Source organism: Gavialis gangeticus, unplaced genomic scaffold, assembly GCF_001723915.1.
Source record: "Gavialis gangeticus isolate Ggan-Ray unplaced genomic scaffold, GavGan_comp1, whole genome shotgun sequence".
Classification (NCBI taxonomy): Eukaryota; Metazoa; Chordata; order Crocodylia; family Gavialidae; genus Gavialis; species Gavialis gangeticus.
Window position 1 is genome coordinate 233,176,466 of NW_017729032.1, and position 13,581 is coordinate 233,190,046.

General features: G+C 44.3%; 1 protein-coding gene across 1 annotated transcript in view; it reads right to left on the minus strand.

The window, feature by feature from the left end:
• Positions 1–13,581, minus strand: part of USP25 (ubiquitin specific peptidase 25) — a 183,636-nt gene that overhangs the window by 64,728 nt on the left and 105,327 nt on the right. The window contains exons 10-14 of the mRNA XM_019523898.1: positions 10,817–10,890; positions 8,406–8,554; positions 1,939–2,066; positions 651–746; positions 203–364 (exon numbers count right to left, since the gene is read on the minus strand). Coding sequence (XP_019379443.1) covers positions 203–364; positions 651–746; positions 1,939–2,066; positions 8,406–8,554; positions 10,817–10,890 — 609 coding nt within the window. The remainder of the gene's footprint in view (positions 1–202; positions 365–650; positions 747–1,938; positions 2,067–8,405; positions 8,555–10,816; positions 10,891–13,581) is intronic.

Below are 13,581 nucleotides of genomic sequence, written 5' to 3' on the forward strand. Positions count from 1 at the left end.
TTTTATGGGAGATGATTAAAATGACTCATCTTTATTAAGTGTACATAAAATTATTTTAAGTGAAGAATCTTTTCCTTTAAGCCTACCTCTATACCATATATACACTTTCTTGCCTAAAATGAGCTTTATTTTTCTTAAAATGAGCAACTAAAACCAGAAACCATAAACATCGATCAAAACACAAATGATACCTGGGATTTACCTTGGTATTGTCTGTGTTGTTATCGTACCACTAGAGGGAGCACTAGCGTCAATATCATCAACCGGTGAAGTGCAAACAGGTTTACTGGATGCAAACTCCAATGCGTACTGTAGGACATCTACCAAGGGGAATCGTTTAGGACCAGAACCATAGCTTAAATATCTGTTAACCATAAAATGTATTAATGCAATGCCTCACAACAAATAGGATTTCTGGCAGATTATAATTAAAATAAAATGAGTCTATTGTAATAAGTTGCATTCATTAAACTTTCACTTACACAAGCCTTCCACAGACATGTCAAAGAGAATGGATAAGAAAAAAAAAGGAAATATACAACAGTTTGGAACAAGTATTTAAATATAAAATGATGGAAGAAATTATTCACGTCTGTATAACATATAATTCAATCTTAAGTATTCTAACCAAATGCAAGCATATCTAGTACCGTTCTAATCTCTGCTGTAGAACTGTAAGATATTCTTTAAGCCTCTTGATCTCATCTCGTTTAATTCTTGTTATTTCTCTATTTTTGTGCATGTATCTGTCAAATCAAGAAAATAGAAAATGAGCTGCTCTTTATATTGTAACAAATGAATCTGCAATTATGCCAAACACTTATGTACTTGTACTACCCAGTAAGAAAATTATTCACTAAAACCTTTCAACTACAAAGCATCAAAAAGGTAATGTAAAATAGAAAGCAATAAGACATTTACATTTGTCTGTCTACTAACCAGAGGAATATTTTAAAGCTTTATTTTGGCATGTATTGCATGTAAAAGTTGATAATTCTCAGAGCTGTATTTGACATATCAAACATGCTTTTATAACTATTCCTCGCTATACTTATTTTTATGCAATTATAAAAAGAATAGCTTTAATTGTGCCTGCACAGTAACTATTTTGACACACAAACAGCATGTGCCCACAAACAACCTGCTTAATATTTGGTTAGAACCCACCCATAGTGATAGCTAAATGTTTCACATCCGGGCATAACAGCCTTCTTGCAAACCACAGATGTCAAAGATACGTCTCTCAGGCCAGATCCAGCGCACAGAACTGAGTCATCCAGCCCACTGAATTTTGCCCCAGCTCTGCCCATGATGGCAGAGCCTACCATAGTGACAGTGAGAGCTGGGGCAAAGGCTGCCCCCATGGGCAGCCCTGCCCTGGCTCTGGCTGCACTAACAGAACCATAGCTTAAGTATCTAAAATGTGAAAGCCAGAGTGCAGCCCATGGGCACCTGAAAAGCACAGAAGGCAGCCTGCCAACTGAACTGAGTTTGACACTGTGGTTATAAACCAGTAAAGCACATTTTTTGGCCGTGAGAACAGAACTGTCAAATGGCAGTTGGTAACCCTCTACAGAGTTGCATACCCCAGGTTTCATCTGCATGTTTTTATACTGGGGATAGATTACCTAAATAACAAAGGCATAGCAGCCAACTTTTTTTGTATGCACTGATGTAACGCAACATGTAGTATAAAGGCACAGATGTTTGGATTAACCATTTATCTGGGTCAAAAACAACACTGCCATGGTAACAGGAGCATACATACAATTTTATCATTTACACATGCTTCCTAAAGTAGTTGTTACAAACCATTAAAAATTAAATTATTCTCTCTAGAACATAACCTATTATAATTTAGTGTCTGAAAAATTGGACGTTTAATCATTTCCATGAGATGTTGCCTATAAAGGCTTTACTTATTATATTATACTGTACCTGTCCAAATATAAAACTGAAGGAAATTCTAACTTGTTGTGTATCTTCTCTGGCCTTCCCAAAGCCTGATTAAATTCAAATCTTGAGAGCTCAAAAGTTAAGACAGGAGGAAGTTCAGTAAACCAGTGCTGAATAAGAAACAAACAAAATACAATACATGTAGTAAATACCTTTCAATCACACTAAAATATTTTGGTCGCACTTTTCCACAATACTTCCACAGTTGCTACAACACTGTGGAAAACACAGGTGTTAGGCAATGGATCAATATAAACTTCCTGTAGGCCCTATATTTCAGTGATATTTGAAATCAGAACTATCAATTTGTATTTCAACTGCAGCAAGTTACTATAACCTACCTGTACTAACACGGTTAAAGAGCCCACCTTGCAAATCTCTTGTCTCTCTCAGTATTTATCAATCTCTTGCTCCTTCCCCTCACAATACAAGCATGCTTTCCCACCCCAGCCTCCCCCGTACCTTGACTTTCCCCATCTTAAAAATCCAGAGGTGTATCAAGTTACTTTGGCACCCTGGGCAGAGCAAAGTGAGGGGAGGAAGGGTGGGAGAGGGGAAGGGGCAGAAGCATACCTGGTAGGGTTTGTGCCCTGAGCAGCTACAAGCTCCGGGTGGTGTCAAGGACCCAGGGGATGGAGACAAGGGGGTGCTAGGGTCCTGGCAGCTGTGGGCTCCAGCTGCAGAGAGAGGGGGAAGGAGACAAGGGGTGGAGCCAAGGTGGCTCTAGGGTCCCAGCAGCCATGGGCAAAAGCTCTCTCCCACACACAGAAAGCTCTCACCTGCCTGCACCCCCACTCCACCCCCAGGTGCAGGCACCACTGAAGGTCATGTGAAGCAAAGAAATAAAACCTTTAATTTGGAGGCAGGGGAGGGGAGGGTACCCGCTATCTTTACTGCTAACTTCTCCATGTTCTCTCTCCCAAGCACAAAGCTGCCAGAACCCTAGAGCCTCCCTGGGTTATCACCTGGCTCCTGGCCCCGCGCCATACAGCCTGAGCCTGTGGCTGTTGGAGCAGCAACATGAGTCTTTTCCAATGCTCCCCACCCTCCATTCCAGCACCCCACCCCTTAATCAACGTGCGGCACTTGTGCTTCCACTCCTGCGCCCCCACCACAAACTCCTTGTTACACTACTGTTAAAATCTGGCCCTTTGCCCCACTTGCTTCTCTAATTATCATTTCATGTATGAGGTCATGGAATTTCCTGTTTACCGTCCTGGAGTTCCTGTCCTTTAATTCCATCTTACAACCTTTTCAATTACAGGGCAGTCTCTTTTGCTCCCCAAGCTTTCCATTGACACTGCACTCACTGAAGTCTCTAATTACCTGTATCGATCCCAGGGGTGGGCAAAGTCCAGCCTGCAGGCCAGATCGGGCCCGCGGCAGCCTCAATACCCCAGCAGCTACTGCCCACATCATTACGGCCGGTTTCCATGTAGACTCCAGCAGTGATGGGTTCCTGACAGCACAGGGCCAGCATTTCCATGGAGACTGGTCCCAGCAGCACTGGCAGGTGTGCAGCTGGGCAGGGAGCTGCTCCAAGCCGGAGCTGGGATCTTGTAGCAGTGACAGTGTGGTCCAGAGAATGGGCAGAGCCACAGTCCAACTGGATCTCCCCTGCCTGGATCACAGCTCTGCCCTAGCTCCACACCATGCCATCACAGCTGCAAAATCCCAGCCCCAGCCCCAAAGCAACTCCACACCCAGCTGCGTGCCCTGCCAGTGCTGCTGGGGCCAGTCTCCACAGAAACCCTGGCGCACGGCTGTCACAACCCCACCACTGCTGGGGTCTCCATGGAAACCAGCCACAGTGGTGCAAGCTGGGGCTGCTGGGAAATGGATTCCAGTCACTGGCCAGATCTGCCATTTTGCCCACCCCTAATCTAGCCAATCCTCCTTGCCCTGTCAGGTACTTTCAACACAGATGACTACAAAATCTTGACCTTCCTTGGCTCTTGGAGATCTGTCCTCTCCTAGTTCTGCTACCTCTCTAATCCATTCTTATGCAAATTCTCTCCCTTCCCAGATCCTCCAGCTTCCATGATGGTTCAGCTACCACCTCCAGGCTCCATGGTATCATAACCAAACAGATGTTTGCACTTCTCTTGTTGACATCAGGTGGATGTACAGCCATCAACACAGGTTCACAACCATTTACCTTTCCCTCCCCAAACTATTCCTGCTACCTCTAGCTGATTGCTATGGAAAAAAATCACCATACTGCTTAACAGTCAAATATCCAAAGTGTGGGTGTAATCTCCAACTCAGGGCTACTTTTAGGTACTCATACATCTAGGCTATGACACAGCCTTTACTATCTATCCACGCAGCCAGAACACTCATTTTATATCTTGATGACCACAATATCCTTTTTCCTGACCATGACAGATGTAATCTTGCTCTGCTCATACCCATGTTACTGCAAAGATCCTTTTCCTAGCCAGTCACTTTGACAATATCATCTCTCTTGGTATCCCTCCCCTTTCTCTGATCACAAATATAAACAACTTGTCTTCCTTTTCAAGTCCCTTTACTGACTATTTTCAGCCTACCACTTTTCTATCCCTAACAACTCTGATGTTATACTAAGTTCTCTGGGGGCAAGAAAGGCTTTTCCCCTTGTTCGTTCAACTTCTAACAAAATGGGCTCCTAGTCCACATCTAGACTTGTTAGGCACTATGGAAGGCAACTGTTGATCCTTCTGTATCATGCTATATGCATGAGAGGTCGACCCAGACCTTCAACTCATATACCTAGACAGGAGTATGGAGGAGTGGAGACTTCCCAGACTTTCCAGTCCCTGTTTAGACCATTGAGACAAAATCCAAAGGCCACAATGAGTCCAGATATTTGGGGCCTTGATGACTGTAGTTATGTGCACATCCAGGAACTGAACCCAAGCCTCCAATGTAGCAGACATGGATTCTACCACTGAACCACAGCAGTGGGGTAGGCACTATGATAGTACAAATAAACACCAATTGATTTAACAGAAATGAAAAATAAGTAGTAGAAAATTACTGTAGAGCAGAAGTCTCCAGTATTTATCACAGAAGTTCCATTACCCTAGAGCTCTTAAAGCTGCCAAGTCTCATCTTCCTAATGTCACCAACTAAGACAAATAGTATCCTGAGGCTTTCCTCTCAAGTGGTAGGGTTTTTTTTATTAAAACTTTAGGAAAGTCAGCATTCAGCAACATTTCAATATCCTTTACTATTTAGTAATTGTGCTTATGTATTCATTGGGTAAATCCTACATAAATAATATTAATTCCTAGTATTTAATCGCATCCCTGGGAAATGGGACTAATTTACTGTACATCTGATGTCATATCAGATTCTAACAATTGTGCATCTCTTTTTCCATGTTGGGGAGTTACATAATGTCTTTTTTTTACTTTAGTGCTGTTGACAATTCTTTGAGATGTGTTATATAGCTGTTTCATTTCTGCCTGCCTACCTAATGGTAAGCTGAATTGATAAAACAATTCCAAAGTCTTACCACAACAAAATGTAAAACTGGACAATACAGAATAGATTGTGCAGCATCCAGCGTTCCAATAAATAAACCTACGTGTGTTCATGAAAACAACAAAGCAGCCCAGACCTTTCAAAAAGAAATTGCATTTTGCACTGTAGTGAAGTGTTTGTGAGGTCTTTGTTTACTTGTTAGAGTCTGCTTCAGGAAAGGTGGTGCACTTGGGCTTTGTGATTCATTTTAAGTTTTATTTACTCAGGTGACCAGACCAAAACAAATGGAAAATATTATCTGTAAAGGAAAAAAGAGGAGGCATCCATGTAGAAAATTGGACAGATACTTCTGAATTTGACAAACAACAGCTGATGGCAAAAGAAATTACAGAAAAGAAGTTAAACTTCTGTCAATATTGGAAAGCAGGAAATTATATTTTCAAAAGGCAGGATGCCTTTGTTATGTTCGTTATGTTTAGTAATTAAAAGCTAATATTTATTCTGACATCACTGAAAAGGAAGCAACATTTTGGCTGCTTCTCTGAAACTTTCCTAGCTCTCCGGTACCCTTCAGGTGTAGGTACCAGAAGCACACACAGTATTCAAGTTGTGGTGTATTAGACTGCTCTAATGGGACTAAATTTTCTGAATTCAAAGATAAAGCATCATTGCCCTAATTAGAAAAAAATCAGATTCTTAAAATACTGTGCATTTTTGTCATCTGTACCTTAAATTAAAGGTGAAAGTGTTACTTGCCTTATGCCACCTTTTTAGATCAGTTTGGAGCTTAATACTCAGAGGCAAAAAAGGACTGAAACTAGTTCTTGAATACTAGCCTGCCCCATGTGTCATGTGCACGTTCTCTCTAGCTCAGGGGCAGGTAATTATTTTGGGTGGAGGGCCACTAAACTAGTTTTGGTGACCTGTCGAGGGCTGCATGGGTTGCCCCACCCCCTGATCACCATATGACTAACAGTCCCACCCCCCAGTCCCTGACCTTTGCCACCAGATGTCCCTCTCCTTGCCCCCCAGAAATACTCCTTTTGGAAGAGGAGGGTTGCCATCTTTGAACCAGGAAAAAACCAAATCATACACTAACAGTAAAACACCTACTATAACATTTTAATTTTATTAGAAAAAATATTTGTCATGATTTGTGTTTGCGTAGTGCATATAGAGGGGGTTGCATAATAACTCAAAAATAGTCTTACTCTTGTATATTGTGTGTGGGAGGGTGCAAGGTGCGGTTGGAGTATTGTATGGTGAGGTATGGGGAGTGTGTGTGTGTATGTGTGTGCGTGCACACGTGTGCAGGTGTGTACGTGTAGTGAGGTATGTGTGTGGTGAGGTGTAGGGGGAGGTGTGGGGGGGTTGTGCAGGGGTGTGGCTTTGTGTGTTGGGGGGCATAGGGTATATTGTGGAGTGTATGTATATGTGCAGGGATTGTGGGGGAAGGGTGAGGGTGTGAGAGAGGGTAGGTGGGCGTGGGGACCCCCTCATACATTCCTCCACATGGTATGCAGCCCTTGCTGCACCCGTGCAGGCGCTTGCACCCTGTGGCACATGGCTCTGGCCAGCGTTGCACATGGGGATGAAGAGTGCAACCTCCCCAGCCTGCCTCTACTGTGAGGGCTACATACAGAGTGTATACAACTCCAGATTAAGCCCTGCACTGGAGCTGGCTGTCTTCTCTGCCCCCCTGCCATGTAGGTCCCAGGACTCCGTGGGGAAGCAGGGGTGAGGGTTCCCCTCCACTTCCAGCATAGTCCCGGGACCTGCACAAAAGAGGGCTGGGAAAACAGCCAGCTACAGCACAGGGCTGGATAAAGGCAGGCTGGGCAAGCTGCACTTCTCTTCCCCACACGCAGCACTGGCTGGAGCCACGTGCTGCCAGGCACCAGAACCTGCACGAGCGCTGCCGCCTGTTCCTGCTGCTGGCAGCAGGGGCTGCATGCCATGTGGTGGAGTGTGTGGGGGGTCCCTGCACCCTCTCTCACATCCACACCACGCCCAACTGAGCTCGGGGCTCCTACCCTCCACACCCCCCCAGGCACAGGCTCCACAACCCACCCAGCTGCAAGCTCCCCCCACCCCAACTGCTTCCCTACCTAGTGCCTGGAGCAAGTGTGATGGCAGTGAAGCCAATAAGGTCCCATGGGGTGGCTGTGGTAGTACAAGCAGCAGCCTAGCCTAGCAGCGTATGCTGGCTGGAATGGGCTAGGCCTTTCCACCCATGAGGGTGGAAGCAAGGCACAACAGAGTATGTTTTGGGGGTGGGCGGAGAATGCCTGGGTGCCTCACTCCCACCCTGCTTGATGGAAGGACTGGATGAGGTACAATTAGTTGGTGGGTGCCTGTGGGCTAAATGAAAGTGCCTAGCAGGCTGCATCCAGCCGACAGACTATATTTTGCCTGCCTCTGCTCTAACCTGACATGTTGGAATATGCAAATGATATTAAGTAAACTACAATGGGGCTGGGTTACATAAATGAGCACAGTGCACGGACCTAGCACCAGCAACAGGCAGCAAAATGTGCCACAAACTGTCATAGCCTATGCTGGCTGTATAGCTCTAGTAGTTTAGTCATGCCAACTATTTTCAAACAGGAATGTGGCAGCAGACCTTCAGTGTCCTTCCAGAAACCAAGAGTCTGCTGAAAACCAGCAGCTTATCTCCAGGGCTCAGTTAGGACTGAACTAAGCAAACAGACACAAGTTTTACGAATAACTTCAAGAATCTGTATAGGCCTCTTTGGGTTGTGATGTTGTGGGGTAGGCCATAGTAGTAATTCCTGCTCTTCACACATACATACACAGGAGGTACTACGAGGGCATGATTTATGATATGGCACGCATGATGATAGCAGTAGCCCACCTGATCCTTCAGTGCTCTGGGGGACCTGAAATGTCTATTTATACAACCTTGCCCTTGATTTACATCAAAAAGGCCATTAGAAGAGCCAAGACATTTAACTCACCTCCTGACCAGACTTTGCAGAGTTTTCTGAATGTAAAGATTCAATCTCTCCTTCAATCATGGCAGCTTCTAGGCACTCATGCAGATCTTTAAAGCCATTAACCTGGAGTGGGTACTGGCCAAACATTTCTGTGTTTTCAAATTTCTTACCTAAGCAGAAGAGAGATATTAACAGTTCAGGCTTCACAAATAAGTGTTTATCATTTAAACTTCTTACCACTCAAGTGTGTTGTAATTCCCAGTGCAGGTCCCATATGATGCTGTAGTCATGAACAAATTCATTATATACAGCTTTGGAGAGGAAATATCAGAGATATTAAAATGACTAGATATTTTCCTCCTAAAGCACTAACAGTTAATACCAGCATACAATTAGGCAATTTAACAATTATGTTTACTTCTCAACAGATGTGCATAGTGTTTTACAAATATAAAATGAAGATCCAATTCTGGAAATACAAAATAACCTCTCAGTGGGCAAGTCTACATATGCAAATACTGCTGGATGGGTTTACTCCAGAGTAATTTACTCTGGGCAGGCATCTACACAAGCACCCATTTGGGAGCAGATTTGCTGCTCCTGAAAGCAGTCTGCACCAGCCCTCTGCAGTACCCTCTAGATTCCCCCTGGGTACTAGCCCAGGGGCTGACAGGAAGCACAGGGTCAGGAGACAGCCATCTCCTGGCACGAGCTGGGAGATTGCTCCCTGTCGCCAGGAGCTGCCTGCAGCCAGGGCAGGCTCTGGTGACATATCCCAGGCAGGGACAATGTCCCCTGGCCCTGGCAGCAGGAAGCTTCTAGCTCCAGCTCCATGGTTGGGACCAGGGGGCTTGGAAAGAGCTGCAGGGGAGGGGATGGGAACTGCCCCTTCCCTGCACCTCTTTCCAAGCCCCACGCCTCAATCCCCAATTAGGTCATGGGGCTGGGACCTGCCTCTGACTGGGACAGTTCCTAGCCAGCCCTGGGATGCATGAGGAAGTCTGCACATTGGAGCTGGCTGGGAACTGTCTGAAACAAGACAAACCCCAGCCAACTCCAGGCTGCACATGCAAACTTCCCTGAGTAGCACGTGGCTTGCCAGGAACTATCCCAGTTAGGGACAGATCCCAGCTAGCTCCAGGCTGGGCAGGGAACTATCCTCATGCAGGGAACTCCCTGCCCCTGCTCCACAATCATGAAGTGGGGGCTGGGAGCTCCCTGCTGCCAGGGCAGGGGGACATTGTGCCTACCTCGACTCTGGTAGCAGAGCCCACCCTAGCAGTAGGCAGCTCCCAGGGGCAGGGAGCAATCTCCCACCCCATGCTGCCCAGCTGACAGGCAGTAAATTTGCTTCCAGTCAGCCGTCTACACTTGCCTTACTGCACATTAAGTACTAGGCGCTTAATCTGCTACTAACATTTGCAAGTAGCAAATTAACTGCTTTGTACAGCAAATTACTGCAAAGTAAGGGTCTCTACATGTAGACACAGATGCTTACTATGCAGTAATTTGCTCTACTGCACAGTAAAGTGTCTCATGTAGATGCGCCCCAGATTTCTTAAATACATCTGCACAGTCTCAGTAGTCACAAGACAATAAAATGTGATAAAGGATTACTTGAAAAAATAAGTTCTACAGCATTAACCCATAAGAGAGAACATTCATAATTTCTACCTTAAGAATATTACACATCTGTGCAAAATGAATGTAAAGGACATCAAACTCAGAGAGAGAAATGATGGTGACAAAAGGTTAAAAAAAAGAAACTAATTCATTTTCATTTATTCTCTGGTCAGAAAAGTCCAGTTTCATGACCAATTTCCTTGACACACGGGTGATAAATGAAAAGAATCTGATCTGAGTGCAGAGCAGAAGTAAGAACGCTGAAGCAAAGCGGTGAGTCTGGAGGATGGATTTAAAAGAAGACAGTGAAGTGGGAAAGTCATCAGAAAGAGGATGTTTCAGATAGTAGGATAGTCTGTAAGTCCTTCAAAAGTGATAGGTGCTGCAATTTTTCAGAGAACACATATCAATCCAATACAAAGTAATTACATTTTTTTTAACTGGGCTAAAAAAAAACAGAGAGAAAGAAAGGGAACTGCTCACCAACAAGCAAAAATAAGACCTGCTCAGTTTAATGAAATAATGACCTCAAACCATGTTGTCAGTCAAGTCTCAGTAACAGGGAATGTAAACCCCCCCACCACTAAATTTTGCATTATTTCAAATCTATTAGAAATTATCAGAAGTGTCTTCCAAGCTCATAATTTGTCACATATTTACCCCCATACTGCCTTGATTCATATACTAAAACATTCATTTCAAAATTGCTTTTTGATTAAAAAAAATATTTCTGTGGAACATGTATGGACATGTGTTAAACAAGTATAAACAAAAGAGCTTTTCTAGCTGAATTACAATAAACTTCATACCTTCAAGCACACCCACTGCTAGAAATCGTCCATAGAACAACTCTACCATTGGATTCTTTGGCTTCTCTCCATCCCTAAAAACATTAAATATGTAACCATATGATGAAAAACAATAACATCACATACTAGAAAATATAACACTTGGTTTATTATGGAAACAATATATAACAACTGTTATTAAAAATGAAATATCCTGCTACAGCCAAGCTTTCTACTTTTTATCCGAATGGTAATGCAGAGGTTAGCGTATTTACAAAAGTAAGATCTATTCTGGAACTAAACTTAGTGCAGTTTATTGAGCATTTTATTCTGGATAGTTCTGTGCATATTTTAAACCAGAACCAATTCACAAGATGGCTGAAAACATACATGAAGAGTTTCCTCTAACAATCCTGTAACATTTAAATGGTACAATTTGCAGATGTTCAGCATCCCAGATGCTCTTCAACTCTGGGCAGGGCTCCACTCTCTGCTCCAGCTCAGCAGGGCTGGCCCTGCCTCTCTGCTCCCTGGCTGGAGCTCTGGCAGAGACTACAGGTACAGTGGCATCTGCCTGGCTTCCTCCTGCTTCCCACCATGATCCTCCCACCCCACACTGCTCCGTGCTCAAGCAGGGATTCCCCCCTCCCCTCTGCGTTACACAGACACTTCCCAGCATTAGCTACCATATCACATGCTGGCTATGGTCTGTGCTGTGGGAGACAGAACAAAAGCAGACAAGACAGTGTCCACTTAGGGCTTTTTAGAGCTAATGAACAGGTAGCTGGTAATGTCCTTCCATTTCTTCCTTGGAACAAGTTGTTTAAGAAGAGCTTGATCTAATGACAGCCTTTTGTCTTATTTTGATGGGCTGAAAAATGCTATCAACTCCCTGCGCAACTCCCTGCTGTGTAACAAAATGCTCCCAGCTAGCTCCCTGCTGATCAGGAGCAGCGAGGGGGGGGGGGGGCAGACGACCCCCTCTCTAATCAGAGATCACAGCATCCTGCTTGGGCCTGGCCACACCCCGCTCAGCTCAGACCTGTGGAAGGGAAGGGAGGGCTGCTCCAGCGCCTCCCCCCGGCATCTAGCCTGAGCCACTGCAGGCATATGTCTGCATTTATGGAATGAAAAGGGAATGTCTATCCACCTCCAAATCAGTTCAAGCGTTGCAGGTTAGACTAACCTGCAAAGATTGAATCAATTCAGGCTCAGGCTTTTTGAATGTCCATCCCTAGCCATTAAGTTCATTAAGTCTCCCAAAATATAAAAAGGGTTCAAAATCTTAGGGATAGATCCTGTTCTAAATGAAATCCTATTCAACTTTGATTCCCTGAAAAAAACATTAACACAAAAGATGGATGGGTCTTCCTCCACCTCCTCCCAGCTGTTGTAACAGTCTATGACTAAGAATACGAATGGACTGTTACTGTAGCCATGGTGGTCCAGAAAAAATATACAGAAAGCAAGGGGGTTTTCTAGCAATATTTTCATTTGGATCAACTGTATAATTGGTAGAAATATTAGGCAGACTTTCAGGCACAGTGTCCTTCTTCAAGTCACCTTCAGGCTAAGATGAAGGTACAGTACACTACTATCAGTTTTTCACTGTCTTAACCAGAATGGAATAGGACAGCACTCAAAATACTTAGAGTGTGGAAATACAACTACTATTTTACTAAAGATTTTATTTAGCAGTAAGGCGTGGACACATGGTCAGCTCTCCCAAGATTACAGCTACCTTGGGGTGCAACCAATTAGAAGACCAGACACAATACAAAACCAGATTAATGGAGCACTTACTCCATTTTCCAACAGGTGCAGTGACTTACACTGGCACAAGACTGTACATCATGTGCCCACTCCACTTTTATCTCACAGCAAAGTTAAAACACTCTCAAGTATATATGTTTGTGCCCTCACCCATAGATACATAGATGTAAGGAAAAATTAACAATTTCTTGAATTAGAGTGGTCAGAGGTTGGTACTGGAAAGGCCAAAAGAGGAGTGGCAACATGTGGCTGCTAGAAAGAGGGTCCCCAAAATGCCAGCGGAACAGAATGAAGTCAGCAACTATAGTCAAGCACTCTGCAGTGGAACAGCTGAGGATAAGGCAGAGATAAGGACATCAGAAGGCAAGAACCCAGAGGACTCAGCAGTCTAGACAGCATGAAGTGCAGGGCCCCAAGGATAGAGACTTTAAGACCACTTCTGCAAGAAGGAAGAAAAGAGTGGTGATAGTTGGCAACTCCCTTCTGGAGGGTACAGAGGCACTAATTTGTTATTCAGATTTGAGGTCATGGGATGAGTGCTTTCTTCCTGGAGGCCATATTCAGGATGTTACTGAAAAACTGCTAGAACTCATCCATCTCCAGGACCACTACCCTTTCCCACTTGTCCATATAGACATCAATGATGTTGCCAGAAATGACACCAAGCAGATCAGAAGAGACTGTAAGGCTCTTGGCAGAAGGATTAAGGAGCTTGCAGCACAAGTGGTGCTCTCATCAATCCTTCCCTTGGAAGGCAAAGGCTCGGGAAGGGACAGTCATATCCTGTAAGTAAATAAATGGTTGAGACAGTGAAGTCAATGTGAAGACTTTGGATTCTTCAAAAATGGATGGATGTTCTGGAGAGAAGGACTGGTATCAACAGATGGGATTAATTTCACTAGAACAGGAAAGAATACCTTTGGGGATCATATGGTCAACTTAATAAAGAGGGCTTTAAATTAGGTACCATGAAGGATGGTGAACAAAGCCTCCAGCAACAGGACAGAATGTAG